General features: G+C 39.3%; 1 protein-coding gene across 5 annotated transcripts; it reads right to left on the bottom strand.

The window, feature by feature from the left end:
• Positions 1-318: 318 nt before the first annotated feature.
• On the bottom strand, positions 319-19,344 carry LOC103514113 (fatty acid 2-hydroxylase). 5 transcript variants are annotated; one of them, XM_026827166.1, is made up of 6 exons: positions 19,278-19,344; positions 9,318-9,494; positions 2,260-2,458; positions 2,068-2,209; positions 1,547-1,904; positions 319-959 (listed from the first exon to the last, which is right to left on the bottom strand). In XM_026827166.1, the coding sequence occupies exons 4-6, from the start codon at positions 2,201-2,203 to the stop codon at positions 473-475; spliced, it is 981 nt and encodes a 326-aa protein (XP_026682967.1). In that variant the 5' UTR covers positions 2,204-2,209; positions 2,260-2,458; positions 9,318-9,494; positions 19,278-19,344; the 3' UTR covers positions 319-472. The 5 variants fall into 5 exon arrangements, with proteins under 5 accessions (XP_026682967.1, XP_026682969.1, XP_026682968.1 ...); XM_026827168.1 differs by lacking the exon at positions 9,318-9,494 and adding an exon at positions 18,146-18,328 and having other exon boundaries at positions 19,278-19,343; XM_026827167.1 differs by lacking the exon at positions 19,278-19,344 and adding an exon at positions 17,223-17,389.
• Between the last annotated feature and the right edge of the window lie 679 nt (positions 19,345-20,023).

The raw sequence follows: 20,023 nt of genomic DNA, 5'->3' as shown, positions 1-20,023 counted from the left end.
CTTTATAATCTTTCTGTCTACTTGAGCAGTGTGGTTTGCTTTTAATTAAGATTAGATGAAACTGTGGTATAGGTCTATTAGACTGAATATTCTAGGCGTATGTCCCTTATCTAGATTCATATGTGACTCACTGCTGGCTTAGTCCGTATTATGTAATAACCTCGGGATTTATTTAAGGCCTGGACTGAGAAAACACAAACTTAAGTCAATTAACAAAATCAAGACAAGTCAACTATATTTTATAAATAATTGAGTTGAGTAGTAGATAGTATAATAAATAATGTTAAGTACAAATATTTTAAAATAAGACAAGTCAACTATATTTTATAAATAATTGAGTTGAGTAGTAGATAGTATAATAAATAATGTTAAGTACAAATATTTTAAAATAAAAAGACAGCAAAAGGCACAGAATGTGAGTACTGGTTGCCCAGTACATGCTAGGTAGCTTTCCCTTACAGACTAAAGTCGCTTACCATTTCAATGTTCTGTTTAGCTTACGCAAAACAATGAGGGTTCCGAAAATATGATCCCAGAACTTACTGCTGATACCAAAGCCACTTTCATAATGTGCAAAGTGGTGCTGATTGTGGTAACGCTTCATATTGTAGAGGTAGGATCCCTCATGGGGGGAACCATAGTGCAAGTAGAAGTGAATAAGGTCATAAGTAAGATAGCCAGTGATCACCCCGGCCAGAACTAAGGGCGCATTCCATGTCGGGATGAACAGAGAGGTTGCTAAGCTATAACCCAGGTACATGAGAATACCAGCTGGTACAGGAGGGAATAACAGACGTCCATCATCAAACGGCACCTTGTGATGAAGCCCATGGAGGCCGAAATGTAGCGTGATGAGGAGAGGAGAGTTGTCTGGAGGCTTCAAGTGAAATATCCACCGATGTATCGTGTACTCTAACAGTGGCCACAGTAGTAATCCACAGATATAATACCAACAGCACCAAGAGGCTTCAAGTGAAATATCCACCGATGTATCGTGTACTCCAACAGTGGCCACAGTAGTAAACCACAGATATAATACCAACAGCACCAAATAAACAAAGAGTCGCGTATAATATCTCTAGTAGCGCTGTCAAACTTTCTTGACTTGGCGGGGCGGAGCGCTACCGCGCTCCTTAATAAGGCCTTTGTGGGTATAGAAATCATTTCACCGTTTGTTATTTGGTGATTTGTAGGAAAGGGGTGTTTTGACTGTGTTGGTTGACCTTTGTGGTGTTAGTGTTACAGGTATACGAGTAGTTTCCATGTCATTTGTGTTAACAAGGCTTTTGTGGGTATGGATATCATTTCAGCGTTCGTTATGTGGTGATTTGTAGGAAAGGGGTGTTTTGACTGTGTTAGTCCTTTGTGTTAGACTGTGTGACCTTTGTGGTGTTAGTGTTACAGGTAAAGGTATTTTAGGTATACGAGTAGTTTCCATGTCATTTGCATCCTCGAGTTATTAGGCTTCAAGTGAAATATCCACCGATGTATCGTGTACTCCAACAGTGGCCACAGTAGTAAACCACAGATATAATACCAACAGCACCAAGTAAACAAAGACAGTTGTGTGAAAGGGGTATGTGTGGCCATGTAGAAGTGACTAACCCGTCCATACCCAATGTAGAGGAGGAGCAAGGTGATAGGAACCCAAACACTGGGTACCAAGTATACAGGCGTCCTGGTCAGCTTCTCTATGAAGTCTGAATGAAACAGACGGAGGTTCCTATCCACAGGGGCAAGCACCCACTCTCTGTAGCGAGGTCCGAGGGATCCTACTTGCCAGAACATGGGTTTCGTCCAGTCTACTAAATGCTCAATGTCCCCCTCCTCTCGAATATATTCCTGTGGGTTATCATCAGAGACACGATAGTCCTTGAGTAGTTCATAGGCCGAGGGGGAATGATGTGTTTTGATAAGCTGCTCTGTAATGTCCCCATTCTTGAAGTACTTGATCGTATTGGAGCCCCCGGGATGAAACTTAAGGAACTTGGCAACATTGTGTTTCTGTCCCTTGTGTTCGATAAGAAACTCTTGGGACATGGTGACCATAGGCCGAGGGGGAATGATGTGTTTTGATAAGCTGCTCTGTAATGTCCCCATTCTTGAAGTACTTGATCGTATTGGAGCCCCCGGGGTGAAACTTGAGGAACTTGGCAACATTGTGTTTCTGTCCCTTGTGTTCGATAAGAAACTCTTGGGACATGGTGAATTGTGTTTCTGTCCCTTGTGTTCGATAAGAAACTCTTGGGACATGGTGACTGGGGTGCTGACAAAAGTTCAACTGGCAACAGATGTGAGCAGGGTAGAGAGTGGAATGGAATTTACCATCAACATGGTATGCTAATCCAAGTCGTTAGCACGGAGAGTATTGATTTTCTATTCTCAATTCCAAACTTTAATAATTACACGAGCTTTCCAGTGAGCTTTTCCTTAGCACAACAAGACCCGGCACTTTCACCTGTAGACAGAATGGAAAACGAGAAAAGTTCAGAATTTATCTTTCACGTACAATTCGCAACAACGAAATTTCAATAAAAAAATTTAGAACATTATTTAAATTATTCGCTCCGTTTCACGACAGCTACTGACGACGGATTTTTTTAAAAAATGTTTTCAGGAAAAAAGAGAGTAGACGGATTCGATTCCCGCATATGAGGTTCGTTCTCGGAACGGCTGGCTTTCTCCTGTCCTTCTCTCTTCCATTTCAGGATGATAAGACCTCCGTTGTTAGAGTTTCCTTTATCAAACCTCTTGAAAATGAATGAATAATAATAAATCCATTTGTTCTCCTCTCTAAAGGGTAAAAAAATATATTAATGAAAAGGATAGTCAAGTTCACTTACCTTTGTTCCCCTGTGACTGTCTTCTTCCCCCTTCTCTTTGGTCGTTTTCTTTCTAAAAAGCACGTTTACCTCTGTTGGGGTTTTTTCAATGTTGTCTTGAATTTTCTTCCCCCCCTTGTTCCCTCTAACTCTCCCTCCCTTAGTCTCTCCTTCTCCTATTCCCTCTTCCTTTCTCTCTCAGTTCCTCCTTCCCATCTTCTCTCTTCCTCTTTACGAGGCTGCGTTATAGCTACCGAATAAATAAAATAAATAAATGCAGTTTCTTTGTGTTATCATATCACAACTTTGGTGCTCACTGCAGCATTGTAGGATTTTTCCAATATCTCAATAATCCTAACATCCAATGTTCTTACCTACCATGCTGGCACCGGTCGCTATGCGCATTCATATGTCATAGCTACTTCTTTTCCTCACTTATATCACAACTTTGGTGCTCACTGCAGCATTGTAGGATTTTCCCAATATCTCAATAATCCTAAAATCCAATGTTCATACCTACCATGCTGGCACCGGTCGCTATGCGCATTCATATGTCATAGCTACTCCTTTTCCTCACGAGGCTGAGTGGGCCCCGCAACAGCCAGTCACGGAATCAATCATTTGCGTGATACAAATTTCTTGACCCTGCCGGGAATCGAACCCGGGTCTCCCGCGTGCAAGGCGAGCGCAGTGACCACCACGCCATGGGAGCTGACTAGAATAGTCAAGTTACCCAATATTGTACATACTACTTATAGGGATACAATTTTACGTAGATATACAAATATGTACATACACGTAGAGAGATACAAACATACGTAGAGATAGGTACATGTAGAGATACAGATATACGCCAATGGCAAATTTGTGTACCTTTAGCAGAGCGTACGTAACCTTTACTAAAGAAGAGGATGAGTGAGCTAATAAATTTCAATCTCCTGGGTGTAAGCTTAGGAGCTTAGAGTCGGTAAAGTTTACAACCAAATGTTTCCCTTGAGTAAACACATACGAATAGAAATGTGTACTCGAAGCAGCAATCTGTACTCGTATTTTAAAGGCGTTTCTAGATTTAACCCTTAACTCAACAGAGGTTTTTTTTTCCTTCCGAAATCGAAGAGAGAATGAGTTGCCATTAAAGCCTTCTGCCCGGTTGAGTGGAAAAGCTCACTAAGTGAGAAACCTGCCATTAAAGTCTTGAGGAGAAGAAGAAGAAAAAGAAGAAGAAGAAGAAGAAGAAGAAGAAGAAGAAGAAGAAGAAGAAGAAGAATTGAGGACAGGATAGGAGAAAGCCAGCTGTTCCGAGAACGAACCCTATCTGTTTAGGTTAAAATTCGGCCCGGGTGGGAATCGAACCTGCGACCTAGCGCTTACAAGGCAGACGCTATAATCACAATATGTGTGACGTCAGACTTTATCATTATAATGATTCATTCCGATTATGGATTTTTTCAAAGTAGGTACCTATTAACTAGAAATTCCACGTTGAAACAACAAGAAAATTCCACTTTGGCCTTGAGAAAACTTTCTTAAATGAGCAGTGTTTAAAATGGCTTTCGCCAGCCTAGTTAGCTTAGTTGGTAGTGTGTCTGTCTTGTAAGCGCTAGGCCGCGATCGATTCCCGCCCGGGCGGATTTTATCCTGATGGGATAATGTTTGTTCTCGGAACGGCTGGCTTTCTCCTATCCTGTCTTCCTTCTCTCTTTGGATTTTATCCTGATGGGATAATGTTCGTTCTCGGAACGGCTGGCTTTCTCCTATCCTGTCTTCCTTCTCTCTTCGATTCCGGGACGATAAGACCATAGCAGTTACAGTTTCCTCTGTCAAACCCCTTTTAAAAAAAAAAAGAAAAAAAAATAGCTTTGAAGTTCAAGGATGTAGATGTAGGGAAAAGGAGGAATTGGTAAACATAATAAACGATAGAAGGAGTGATGTATCACGAAAGTTATGACACCTCAAAAACACATTAACATCAGCTCAAGGACAGTAGAAGAGCACAGAAGAGGTAGGAAGGAAGAGAAGAGGTCAGAGAGGAATGGAGGGAGGTACAGAAGAGGAGAGAGAACAAGCAGGGTCCGTCCCTCCGGGAATTCTTTAGCCCGTAGTTTATTCGACAGAGTGACAGACAGACGACACCGAAGCGAATACAATAGTCCGTCCGCATTATTAGATTACTCAAAGTTGTTCCAACTAGCCCGCCGGAAAGACGCTTTGGCAATGATAATAAAATTGACATTTTGTGAATTTTTCAAAGTCACCCCAACACTTCTGTTCCCGTCTAAAATGTGACAAACTTGATTTAGAAGCTATAGGAACATAAGTGTTACTAAACCACTTAGCTAAATGCCTACATTACGAGTATTTCTATTAAAAAATGTGACAAAACATAACCTGTTACCTACTTACACGTAATATGAGCTCAGTTTGCGTTAGCACGGAGAGTATTGATTTTCTATTCTCAATTCCAAACTTTAATAATTACACGAGCTTTCCAGTGAGCTTTTCCTTAGCACAAGACCCGGCACTTTCACCTGTAGACAGAATGGAAAACGAGAAAAGTTCAGAATTTATCTTTCACGTACAATTCGCAACAACGAAATTTCAATAAAAAAATTTAGAACATTATTTAAATTATTCGCTCCGTTTCACGACAGCTACTGACGACGGATTTTTTTAAAAAAATGTTTTCAGGAAAAAAGAGAGTAGTATCTCTCTATGAAGATGATTACGAGCTTCTCCTACAGGTAATTGTTGCTACATTTTGATTAAATGTACCAGGCATTGCTCAGACTCAGACTCATTTAGTCACCTTACTCGACGTAGCTTAACCTAAGAGACTTCTCCTACAGGTAATTGTTGCTACATTTTGAGTTAATACCCGGCATTGCTTGGACTCATTTATCCACCTTACTGGACTTGGCTTGATCTGAATCACCAGTTACTAGGATGCGAAGAGAGTAGAAAAAAAATTACGAAACTTTACTGAAAAAGGTCGCGCGAAGCAATATTATTATTCCGGACTAGTCGCCGCTCCGCGCCGGCAGGGTAGAATGGTGCCGCTCTCAGAAATGACTGAGAGAGTAAACGACTTGTGTTTCTGTCTCATGTCTGTGTTATCAATACAATGAGAGAGAGGGAGAGAGGAGTTCTTGGTGTGGGCGGTTTTTTTTTTGTATTATTGATGTTTTCTCCCAACACAGTGGAGGGACATTGGCAGGTTGAGTAACTTGAAAAAAAGTAAAAAAAAAAATCCCTACAATGTTTCGTGTTTTTTTCTATTTCACTCTCGGGCGCATTTCCCCCCGAACCTTGCCAACTCGGAAAAATTTATGTGTAGGTAACAGAAGGATGACCGTTTGGCATGCCCCGAATGTCTCCCACACACAAATTGCCATTCCCAATGTAGCTTAACATGAGGGGACATGACCGGGAGCTGTTCGGTTATCAACCCTACTGGAAAATCTAGATAGCAAGTGAAGTGGACACAGTCATATTCCATTTGTATGCTATGGCCTGAAGACAAATGGAAAACTCAAATACAGCTTTAAAGGGACTACACATTAGACGGCAATGGACCGTAATGGTCCGGCCCGCCCCCGCCATGGTCCGACGGACCAAAACAAGATATGAAGTGCCTATACATATTACACGGACCAACCGACCATTTTCAGGTTTATTCGAAACAATTTTGCGAATATTAATACCTATCAGATTAAATATCGTAACAGAATAGTTGTAGATGGTCCGCAAGGGCCGACCAAAATTCAAATTCGTTTTGATTTCTCCCGGACCAGTGGTCATTTTCGGTCTTTTTCTTTAAGAAACCACAATCCATTACAACCAATTCAAGAGAACCCAACGTGGACTATTCGCACAAGACTTCTGAAAACCAGAGGCCTTCGATGTCCTTCACTGGTATTGCCAAGTTCTGCATACGAGGCCTCAATGTCCTTGATTAGGTCAGTAGGAATAGTAGGATCTGTGGGCGCTAGTGCGTGGTCACTGCAATTTGCGTGCTACCTGACCTGTATCCAACTATCCATTAACCTATGCTATTGTGAATAGGTGTGTTAATAAGGCCTTTGTGGGTATGGATATCATTTCGTTTGTTATTTGGTGATTTGTAGGAAAGGGGTGTTTTGACTGTGTTAGTTGACCTTTGTGGTGTTAGTGTTACAGGTATACGAGTAGTTTCCATGTCATTTGTGTTAACAAGGCCTTTGTGGGTATGGATATCATTTCATCGTTCGTTATGTGGTGATTTGTAGGAAAGAGGTGTTTGACTGTGTTAGTCCTTTGTGTTAGACTGTGTGACCTTTGGGGGGTTAGTGTTACAGGTATAGGTACTTTAGGTATACGAGTAGTTTCCATGTCATTTGCATCCTCGAGTTATTAGAGTAGTTTCCATGTCATTTGTGTTAACAAGGCCTTTGTGGGTATGGATATCATTTCATCGTTCGTTATGTGGTGATTTGTAGGAAAGGGGTGTTTTGACTGTGTTAGTCCTTTGTGTTAGACTGTATGACCTTTGTGGTACAGGTATAGGTATTTTAGGTATACGAGTAGTTTCTATGTCATTTGCATCCTCGAGTTATTAACTTTTGAAAGAGGGGTGAGTCCACTGTGGTGTGGTTTTGTTTTGTATAGTTGACGTCAACAGAGGTTATGAACCACTTATCTTCTCAGGAGAGGAAGGCAGTTCAATATAAATATTATCATCCGGGGAAATACCCCGAGATTGTTATTATTATATATTATTAGGTTGCATTTGAAAGATTGTGATTGTCGTCTTATCAGCTGGTATTTCGCATTTCTTCTCTTTATTCTGAGGTAGTGGAATAAACAAACGGCAATCATTTCACGTGTACCTAATTATTTGTTCCCCATGATTGACAGCACTCTGTGAGACCCAGCCTTCTTTCAGTAGTAAACTTGTTTGAGCTTAACCCATCGTTTGGGGCTGTTAGTCTCTACACCTCAGAGTGGGCTTTTTGTGTATGGAGTTATGGAGCTCTCTTTCGTTAGTGGTGTTGTGTATGGAGCCCTCTTTCGTTAGTGGTTTTGTGTATGGGCCCTCTTTCGTCATGGAGCCCTCTTTCGTTGGTGGTTTTGTGTATCGAGCCCTCTTTCGTCATGGAGCCCTCTTTCGTTAGTGGTGTTGTGTATGGAGCCCTCTTTCGTCATGGAGCCCTCTTTCGTTGGTGATTTTGTGTATGGGGCCCTCTTTCGTTAGTGGTCTTATAAACAAACTGGAAAATAATCAGCATTTAGTTACCAACTTGCATTCTTATCGTTCCTTTTTGGTTTTTAGATTACATGGTTTAGATTTACCTGCATATTTTTGTACTTCCTCTACCTTTTATCACCTTGGGTAATGTACACTTTGCAGTTACCCATGTAATTACGTACATGTGATAAACAAACTGGAAAATAATCAGCATTTAGTTACCAACTTGCATTCTTATCGTTCCTTTTTGGTTTTTAGATTACATGGTTTAGATTGACCTGCATATTTTTGTACTTCCTCTACCTTTTATCACCTTGGGTAATGTACACTTTGCAGTTACCCACACATGTAATTACGTACATGTGTATTTTGTAGCTATTTCTTTATTTGGACTCTTTATTGGTTATAATTCAATGTACACAAAAACATACTGATAGATTCTGACGTGACTTTGTGAAGATTCATCTTGAAAAGAAGAACACTAGTAACTTATACGCTTCCAACTGTGAAGAGTATGAGTTACTAGTGTACACAAAAACAATAAGTTAAAAACAAAGGAGGGAATTATTGCCTGGGGCAATCTTTACCATTCAACCCTGTATACTTATGGTATTTTGTAGTCCACCTTATTCACCTATGGCTAATATAAAAGGAATTTCATTTATCCACTTGGATAAAATTGATAAATGATTCATATCTATTCCTATTCTTAGAACTCGACAGCAAATTAAAAGGTCACATTTTGAACTTTCTAGTCAAGAAATCATACTTGTTTAATAGGCAAACACACCCTAGTAACTGAAATATTTTGTGTACACAACACCTCCCCCGATATGTCTAGCCTCTCCTGCTATCCTTAAGTTAAGAGCTGCACGGCCCAGGTTGATTACGTAACATTATGAAGTCACGTAAACTGAAATTTTGTATAGTTGACGTCAACAGAGACAATCATTTCACGTGTACCTAATTATTTGTCCCCCATGATTGAAAGTACTCTGTGAGACCCAGCCTTCTTTCAGTAGTAAACTTGTATGAGCTTAACCCATCAGAGTGGGCTTTTTGTGTATGGAGTTATGGAGCTTTCTTTCGTCATGGAGCCCTCTTTCGTTGGTGGACTTGTGTATGGGGCCCTCTTTCGTTGGTGGACTTGTGTATGGGGCCCTCTTTCGTTAGTGGTCTTCATTCTGTCCTTCAAGAGTTGTGTTCCCCAGTTGTTGAACTTCGGTAGAGTGTTCGGGCGAAGTGTCATCGAAAACTTGTACGATGCTTACCCTGAATATTTTCAGATGGGGAGACGTGGATCATCCGTCAAGGCCATGTTTTCCTTCTTCGCCTTCACCAGTTCCGTTGCAACCTTTGTGTCTCTCAGTTCTGTTTGACAACTTGGTTCTCACAGCTCATTTCCAAACGATTGCTGTTCGGATTTGCAAATCCTGTTTCCCTTTTGCCTGAAATAATAAAGAGACAATTGAGTTGCGTGTTGTGGATAGAAATTTAGAGAACTTGATATTGGGCCAGCCACTCACTATCAGGTACACCCACCTAATCAGGTCCAGGTCTACCTGATAGTGTGTGTGTGCCCATCAGGTATCAGGTAGACCTCACAGGGGAACCTGATCAGATGTACCTGTCTGGTCTACTTGATAGTAAGTGGCTGGCCCAAGATTTCGGTTAAGTTCCAAATACCAAGAACGCATAATGTTGCTTGACTTTCGAGAACAAGTGCATTCAACGTGCTATTACCGTTGTCAACACACATTTTCTTAATACTGATAACTTGATGATTTATTGGTAAGGTCGTAATATTGATTCCCGTTTGTTGTAATCAGGGCCTTATCTTTTCATTTTAATCTATTAAGTTAACGTTAATAGATTAAAATTAAAAGATAAGACCCTGATTACAACAGGTTCCTTCTGTAGGAGCTCTTCCACCTAACCACTTCTCTGACTGTGCGCGTTTGTAATATTACCAGAAAGGTCAAGACTTCTGGAAATATTAGTCTGAGTCCCTTATGTTCCTATGAAGAAAATTTCCTATTCTACTGATCGTGAACAACAGATAACATCATCTATTTTGGGTTCATGAAATGAACATCTATCTGGAAATGTTTATTTTACACTCCCTTATGTTCCTATGAAGAAAATTTCCTATTCTACTGATCGTGAACAACAGATAACATCATCTATTTTGGGTTCATGAAATGAACAGCTGGAAATGTTTATTTTACAGTTGATTTGACTTATCCTGTGACCCTATTAATTTGGGAACAGGTGAAATGAGAGAAAAAGTACAGGTGTTTTCTTGCTGTTTATGATTGTTGTCCTGTTTGTTTATGTTTTGATGAGACTGTTCCAAATGAAATGGATGTTCGAGAATTCTTTATTACTGCAAGGGGAATACTTCTTTCTTCAGTTTCTTCAAGAATTTTGCTGTGCAATACAATATTGGTGAAGCTTCTCTGAAAAATGTATATCTCAAACTGTAGCTGGATGTTCGAGAATTCTTTATGACTGCAAGGAGTGCAAGGGGAATACTTCTTTCTTCAGTTTCTTCAAGAATTTTGCTGTGCAATATAATATTGGTGAAGTTTCTCTGAAAAATGTATATCTCAAACTGTAGCCTGTAGTAAGCTCATCAATTCTCATCTTGAGGCATCACAGTTACGAGTACCTAAGTATATGGAAAAAAAAATCTTGAAATTAATTCCAATATCAAATTATTCTCATTCATCAAATTTTCATTAACATCAATTTATCATCTATCAATTTTCACTCCAAAATATCTGTTGAAATTTTAATAATTCCACTGTTTTCTATGGTTATCTCATCTTGTTTTCCATCTCTACCAATATGTAATATGTGTTCACTTCTGGTATCCTTTGTGATCTTGGCAGTCCGGAGGAATGCTGGTTTTCCAGCATTTTCAGCGTTAATCTCATCTATTTCATATGCACGCACCTTTAGATACGCACCTGCCTCTGCAAATCATTTTCTGGTCCTACGTGCCGTGATATCTTAGAGTGAAACCAGAATTTTCCTCGACACCTTGCCATGTTTAATTGATAAGAAATCATTTATATGCCTGAAGGACATTTCGATTATTATAAAACGAGAATATTCCCATCTGCTTACATATTTATAATCTTTGTAGCTATAAAACAACGTAGTGAAATCGTTAGAATGCATTTTCTTATCAGATTATTTCAGTTCTCCACGTTCCCTCTAGCTATAAAACAACGTAGAAATCGTTAGAATGCATTTTCTTTATCAGATTATTTCAGTTCTCCACGTTCCCTCATATTGTGTTTTGAATTTTTCTGGTAAATCACTAGTTCGGGTGTAACAACTGTTTACTACATTGCCGAGTACTACTACACTCCCACTACTATGGACAAACTGTTCTAACTGTAGCAGTATTGATTAGTTCACATGGCACTGGTACTCGGGTGGTACCAATGTCAGTCAATAGGAGACCTTCACCATACAGAGACCCAGTCAAAGTCAAGGTGATGGGCGAAACCACAACACTGGTTGAAATCAAAACAATAACAACTGCGGTCATGTTGGTGATAGTAGCAGATCCTAGTATGCCTGTGTTTTGATGCAATAGTACCAAATTCATTGTTTTATCTGCTAATAGTCTGCTGCCAATCTCAGTATTGCCGAATGTTTTTTTTTCCAGATTATCTTCAGTAGGTACTATTAAGTTGTCTTTCCTATAATGCCCGAAGGTCTTTGAAAAAATGAAATAATTGATTTCTATGCCTGTGCCAAAATTGTGTTTGATTTAGATCAGGGGATAATCTCAGTACTCAGTTAATGCTACCCCATAGGTTGAGAAACATTGAACAATTGAAGATCTTTAAATCTGATCTACTTATTGTCTGATCTACAATTGTTTTTATCATCCAGATATTGTAGTGATATTCGTTCATTGTTGCTATTTTTGTGGAGCAAATTTTGGGTATTTCAAGGTCACTACTGTTGGTCACTGGGCGTTGAATTTTGCCAGTGTCATTTCATTAGATGACGTGCCTTATGGGTTGATGATATTGATATTGTTTGCTGTACCTTGTACCAGTTATAAATTTCATTAAAGAGCTGATGTGATTTTTTTGTCCCTAAATAATATGATGAGTTTTTATCAGCATTATTAGATTACTCAAAGTTGTTCCAACTAGCCCGCCGGAAAGACGCTTTGGCAATGATAATAAAATTGACATTTTGTGAATTTTTCAAAGTCACCCCAACACTTCTGTTCCCGTCTAAAATGTGACAAACTTGATTTAGAAGCTATAGGAACATAAGTGTTACTAAACCACTTAGCTAAATGCCTACATTACGAGTATTTCTATTAAAAAATGTGACAAAATATAACCTGTTACCTATTTACACGTAATATGAGCTCAGTTTTGTGTCCTACATTGTTTCTATTATCACATTATCAGGTGGGTAATCCTGTATTTCGAATTACCTCCTCAGACTTGCCTATCTTATCTCTCTATGAAGATGATTACGAGCTTCTCCTACAGGTAATTGTTGCTACATTTTGATTAAATGTACCAGGCATTGCTCAGACTCATTTAGTCACCTCACTCGACGTAGCTAAACCTAAGAGACTTCTCCTACAGGTAATTGTTGCTACATTTTGATGAAATGTACCAGGCATTGCTCAGACTCATTTAGTCACCTTACTCGACGTAGCTTAACCTAAGAGACTTCTCCTACAGGTAATTGTTGCTACATTTTGAGTTAATACCCGGCATTGCTTGGACTCATTTATCCACCTTACTGGACTTAGCTTGATCTGAATCACCAGTTACTAGGATGCGGAAGCAGCCTAAACTTTCTGTGCGTCCAAGAGGTACCCCTACGGGCAGTCATTCACTATCAGGTAGACCTGACAGGTACATCTGATCAGGTCCGGCTGTCATTTATCTGATGCCTGATGAGCACACACACTATCAGGTAGACCTCGCAGAGTTGTGGTGGGCACAACACTCCGTCATGTTGGTATTATTGCTTTGGAAGTGTAGATTGAAGACAACACCTGTTAGGTTGGCACGCGTCCAAAACACATATATCCCCAAGACTTGAAAATTTTCTGCATTCATTGTGTAGGTACATTCATTGAATTTTTCGAAAAGTGGGTAGGAAGAAGATAAAAAAAATTGGAAAAAAAAAAAAAATGGAAAAAGATGGTACCTCGGTACCGCTTTCGCATTATTTCAGGGCACATTCGTTTACGTCCATGCCTATCCACGACCGGAAAAGTTTGGTTAGACAATATCCGCCCTGGCCGGGATTCGAACCCAGCACCTCTGGGTTAAGAGTCAGTGATGTTAACCACTCGACCACAGAGGCAGGAAGAAAATTGACGATTTTTTTCTTCTTTCCCAATGTAGCTTAACATGAGGGGACATGACCGGGAGCTGTTCGGTTATCAACCCTACTGGAAAATCTAGATAGCAAGTGAAGTGGGCACAGTCATATTCCATTTGTATGCTATGGCCTGAAGGCAAATGGAAAACTCAAATACAGCTTTAAAGGGACTACACATTAGGCGGCAATGGACCGGAATGGTCCGGCCCGCCATGGTACGACGGACCAAAACAAGATATGAAGTGACTATACATATTACACGGACCAACGGACCATTTTCAGGTTTATTCGAAACAATTTTGCGAATATTAATACCTATCAGATTAAATATCGCAACAGAATAGTTGTATATGGTCCACAAGGGCCGACCAAAAGTCAAATTCGTTTTGATTTCTCCCGGACCAGTGGTCATTTTCGGTCTTTTTCTTTAAGAAACCACAATCCATTCCAACCAAAGATGGTCCGCAAGGGCCGACCAAAATTCAAATTCGTTTTGATTTCTCCCGGACCAGTGGTCATTTTCGGTCTTTTTCTTTAAGAAACGACAATCCATTCCAACCAGAGATGGTCCGCAAGGGCCGACCAAAATTCAAATTCGTTTTGATTTCTCCCGGACCAGTGGTCATTTTCGGTCTTTTTCTTTAAGAAACCACAATCCATTACAACCAATTCAAGAGAACCCAACGTGGACTATTCGCACAAGACTTCTGAAAACCAGAGGCCTTCGATGTCCTTCACTGGTATTGCCAAGTTCTGCATACGAGGCCTCAATGTCCTTGATTAGGTCAGTAGGAATAGTAGGATCTGTGGGCGCTAGTGCGTGGTCACTGCAATTTGCGTGCCACCTGACCTGTATCCATTAACCTATGCTATTGTGAATAGGTGTGTTAATAAGGCCTTTGTGGGATTGTGGGTATGGATATCATTTCATGCATACGAGGCCTCAATGTCCTTGATTAGGTCAGTAGGAATAGTAGGATCTGTGGGCGCTAGTGCGTGGTCACTGCAATTTGCGTGCTACCTGACCTGTATCCAACTATCCATTAACCTATGCTATTGTGAATAGGTGTGTTAATATCTAGTGCGTGGTCACTGCAATTTGCGTGCTACCTGACCTGTATCCAACTATCCATTAACCTATGCTATTGTGAATAGGTGTGTTAATAAGGCCTTTGTGGGTATGGATATCATTTTATGTAACAACTGTTTACTACATTGCCGAGTACTACTACACTCCCACTACTATGGACAAACTGTTCTAACTGTAGCAGTATTGATTACTCGTAGTTCACATGGCACTGGTACTCGGGTGGTACCAATGTCAGTCAATAGGAGACCTTCACCATACAGAGAGACCCAGTCAAAGTCAAGGTGATGGGCGAAACCACAACACTGGTTGAAATCAAAACAATAACAACTGCAGTCATGTTGGTGATGGTAGCAGGTCTTAGTATGCCTGTGTTTTGATGTCATTGTTTTATCTGCTAATAGTCTGCTGCCAATCTCAGTATTGCCGAATGTTTTTTTAAAAATTAAGTTGTCTTTCCTATAATGCCCGAATGTCTTTGAAAAATGAAATAATTGATTTTTATGCCAAAATTGTATTTGGTTTAGATCAGGTTGAGAAAAATTAAACAATTGAAGATCTTTAAATCTGATCTACTTATTGTCTGATCTACAATTGTTTTTATGATCCAGATATTGTAGTGATATTCGTTCATTGTTGATATTATTGTGGAGCAAATTTTGGGTATTTCAAGGTCACTACTGTTGGTCACTGAGCGTTGAATTTTGCCAGTGTCATTCATTTCATTACATGACGTGCCTTATGGGTTGATGATTTTGATATTGTTTGCTGTACCTTGTACCAGTTATAAATTTCATTAAAGAGCTGATGTGATTTTTATGTTCCTAAATAATACGATGAATTTTTATCAACATTATTACTCAAAGTTGTTCCAACTAGCCCACCGGAAAAATGCTTTGGCAATGATAATAAAATCGACATTTTGTGAATTTTTCAAAGTCACCCCAACACTTCTGTTCTCGTCTAAAATGTGACAAACTTGATTTAGAAGCTGTAGGAACATAAGTGTTACTAAACCACTTAGCTAAATGCTTACATTACGAGTACCTATTTCTATTAAAAAATGTGACAAAATATAACCTGTTACCTATTTACACGTAATATGAGCTCAGTTTTGTGTCCTACATTGTTTCTATTATCACATTATCAGGTGGGTAATCCTGTATTTCGAATTACCTCCTCAGACTTGCCTATCTTATCTCTCTATGAAGATGATTACGAGCTTCTCCTACAGGTAATTGTTGCTACATTTTGAGTTAATACCCGGCATTGCTTGGACTCATTTATCCACCTTACTAGACTTGGCTTGATCTGAATCACCAGTTACTAGGATGCTGAAGCAGCCTAAACTTTCTGGGCGTCCAAGAGGGTTCAGTACCCCTACGGGCAGTCACTCACTATCAGGTAGACCTGACAGGTACATCTGATCAGGTCCGGCTGTCATTTATCTGATACCTGATGAGCACACTCACTATCAGGTAGACCTGACAGGTACATCTGATCAGGTCCGGCTGTCATTTATCTGATACCTGATGAGCACACACACTATCAGGTAGACCTGACAGGTACAGCTGAAATGGTCCGTCTGTCATGTCTACCTGAAAGTAAGTGGCTGGCCTACCCCTGTCAAACCTTCCAAAACTGTGAGGCTTCCAAACCTCACAATGAAAAAGGCGGGTAACAATTATTAGGTACATTAAACATAATGTGTTTGTTGGGTCGGAACTTGGCCCGGCGCACTACCGTGAGATTTATATCTGGTGATGTGTCAGTTTGGCCTACATACTCATCCTGGCAAGAAAAATAAAATCGTCATCAACATTGTTTTTCAGAGGAAATTAACGATTCATATATGTATTCTGCAAATATGTAGATTTTGTGTAGATCAGTAGATATGTACCTAACTGTCTACTGAGTAGTGATACCTAGTTATTTCAAGATGTTATTTTTCTAACTTATTTTAACACTATGTAGTTGGGAAATCCTAACAGATGTTATTAGTTATTATGAGATCTAGGCATCTGTTTTTCTATGATCTTTTTTTAGCCTGTCTGTCTGGCATGATTTAACTCTCAGAATGCCGATACCAGTGTATGTTGCTATGTTGGTGTCCACTAATGTTTATTTTGGAAAGTTGAAAGTCGGAACATAGGTAGCGAATTTATGACAAGTATGAGGATCAATCATGTCCATATGTATATCTTATGTGGTCAAACAGGACTAATTCGGTCCGGTCAACTGAAATTGAGGGGAGATGTCCCATGTTTTGAAAATGTATAGCGTATAGCCTATATATAGCATGTATTAGTACCTATGTACAGTTATTAGATCTTTGAGAAAGTTTTATTAAGTTTTATAGGCACTTGTTGTATGATCTTTTTTTAGCCTGTCTGTCTGGCATGATTTAACTCTCAGAATGCCGGTACCAGTATATTATTATGTTGGTGTTCACTAATATTTATTTTGGAAAGTTGAAAGTCGGAAAATAGGTAGCGAATTTATGACGAGTATGAGCATCAATCATGTCCATATTTATATCTTATGTGGTCAAACAGGACTAATTCGGTCCGGTCAACTGAAATTGAGGGGAAATGTCCCATGTTTTGAAAGTGTATAGCGTATAGCCTATAGCATGTATTAGTACCTATGTACAGTTATTAGATCTTTGAGAAAGTTTTATTAAGTTTTATAGGCACTTGTTGCATACTTTCAGGGAGATAACATGTACATATTTCGTAGATAATGTTTTTAAAATCCAAAAGCATGATCTTAGGTATCTTCAGCCTAGCATAAGACAAAGTTGCACTATTACATAATCAACTAGAAAATGTTATCAATAGGGCGACAGAATAGTTAGGTACAATTTTTGGTAGGTTTGTTTACTTTTAATGCAAAAGTACCACAAAAAATAAATGACAACTTTACAAAGCTATATATTTGCACCAAAAAATGCCAGCAATGTTTGCCGGTTTGTTTGTGTTTACTTTTAATGCAAAAGTACCACAAAAAATAAATGACAACTTTACAAAGCTATATTTGCACCAAAAAATGCCAGCAATGTTTGCTTGTGTTTCTGTCCCTTGTGTTCGATAAGAAACTCTTGGGACATGGTGACTGGGGTGCTGACAAAAGTTCAACTGGCAACAGATGTGAAGGCAATCATTTCACGTGTACCTAATTATTTGTTCCCCATGATTGACAGCACTCTGTGAGACCCAGCCTTCTTTCAGTAGTAAACTTGTATGAGCTTAACCCATCGTTTAGGGCTGTTTGCCCCTACACCTAAGCCTCAGAGTGGGCTTTTTGTGTATGGAGTTATGGAGCCCTCTTTCGTTAGTGGTGTTGTGTATGGAGCCCTCTTTCGTTGGTGGTTTTGTGTATGGGCCCTCTTTCGTCATGGAGCCCTCTTTCGTTGGTGGTTTTGTCTATGGAGCCCTCTTTCGTTAGTGGTGTTGTGTATGGAGCCCTCTTTCGTCGTGGAGCTCCCTTTCGTTGGTGGTTTTGTGTATGAGGCCCTCTTTCGTTAGTGGTCTACGTTCTGTCCTTCAAGAGTTGTGTTCCCCAGTTGTTGAACTTCGGTAGAGTGTTCGGGCGAAGTCTCACCGAAAACTTGGCTTGCACGATGCTTACCCTGAATATTTTCACATGGGGAGACGTGGATCATCCGTCAAGGCCATGTTTTCCTTCTTCGCCTTCACCAGTTCCGTTGCTACCTTTGTGTTTGTGTCTTTCAGTTCTTTTTGACAACTTGGTTCTGACAGCTCATTTCCGAACGATTGCTGTTCGGATTTGCAAATCCTGTTTCCCTTTTGCCTGAAATAATAAAGAGACAATTGAATTGTGTGTTGTGGATAGGAAATTTAGAGAACTTGATATTGGGCCAGCCACTCACTATCAGGTACACCGAATCAGGTCCAGGTCTACCTGATAGTGTGTGTGCCCATCAGGAATCAGGTAGACCTCACAGGGGAACCTGATCAGATGTACCTGTCTGATCTACTTGATAGTAAGTGACTGGCCCAAGATTTCGGATAAGTTCCAAATACCAAGTACGCATAATGTTGCTTGACTTTCGAGAACAAGTGCATTTAACGTGCTATTACCGTTGTCAACACATATTTTCTTAACACTGATAACTTGGTGATTTATTGGTAAGGTCGTAATATTGATTCCCGTTTGTTGTAATCAGGGCCTTATCTTTTCATTTTAATCTATTAAGTTAGTTAACGTTAATAGATTAAAATTCAAAGATAAGACTCTGATTACAACAGGTTTCTTCTGTAGGAGCTCTTCCACCTAACGACTTCTTTGACTGTGAGCCTTTGTAATATTACCAGAAAGTTCTAGACTTCTGGAAATTTCAGTCCGAGTCCCTTATGTTCCTACGAAGAAAATTTCCTATTCTACTGATCGTGAACAACAGATACTATCATCTATTTTGGCGTTTACTTTTAATGCAAAAGTACCACAAAAAATAAATGACAACTTTACAAAGCTATATTTGCACCAAAAAATGCCAGCAATGTTTGCCGATTTGTTTGTCACAAAATCAATGACAATCATCTGCAAATTTCGAACACTTGTTTTTCACATCAAATATGTATAATCCAATTTTGTTCAAATCATCCACTCCTGAAAATCCTGTTAAGCACGGTAAAAATGGCAGTTATGTAATCACTGAATAAGAATTTCAATTATGTAATCACTAAAATTAAAAATTACGTAATAGTTAATCTTGGCGACAAAACTGTAAATAGCTCACCTGTAAAATGTGAATTTATTTGAAATATTACCGGATATTTATTAATTAAATCCGTCAAACCTTAGGTTTTTACCTTCCTTTTTAAAGGAATAATTATATTATTATTAGTGTTGCTCGACTTTCGAGAACAAGTCCATTTAACGTGCTATTACCGTTGTCAACACACATTTTCCTAATACTGATAACTTGATGATTTATTGGTAAGGTCGTAATATTGATTCCCGTTTGTTGTAATCAGGGCCTTATCTTTTCATTTTAATCTATTAAGTTAACGTTAATAGATTAAAATTAAAAGATAAGACCCTGATTACAACAGGTTCCTTCTGTAGGAGCTCTTCCACCTAACCACTTCTCTGACTGTGAGCGTTTGTAATATTACCAGAATGGTCAAGACTTCTGGAAATATTAGTCTGAGTCCCTTATGTTCCTATGAAGAAAATTTCCTATTCTACTGATCGTGAACAACAGATACTATCATCTATTTTGGCTTCATGAAATGAACAGCTGGAAATGTTTATTTTACAGTTGATTTGACTTATCCTGTGACCCTATTAATTTGGGAACAGGTGAAATGAGAGAAAAAGTACAGGTGTTTTCTTGCTGTTTATGATTGTTGTCCTGTTTGTTTATGTTTTGATGAGACTGTTCAAAGAGAGTGAACTCTTTGAACTCATTGTGTTGCATTATTTTGATGTTTGTCTGCCAAAGAAAGAAAAATTGTGTCAATCTGGATGTTGTTCTTGATA

The sequence above is a fragment of the Diaphorina citri genome, unplaced genomic scaffold, assembly GCF_000475195.1.
Source record: "Diaphorina citri unplaced genomic scaffold, Diaci psyllid genome assembly version 1.1 scaffold1083, whole genome shotgun sequence".
Classification (NCBI taxonomy): domain Eukaryota; kingdom Metazoa; phylum Arthropoda; class Insecta; order Hemiptera; family Psyllidae; genus Diaphorina; species Diaphorina citri.
This window is presented reverse-complemented; position numbering and strand designations above follow the sequence as displayed.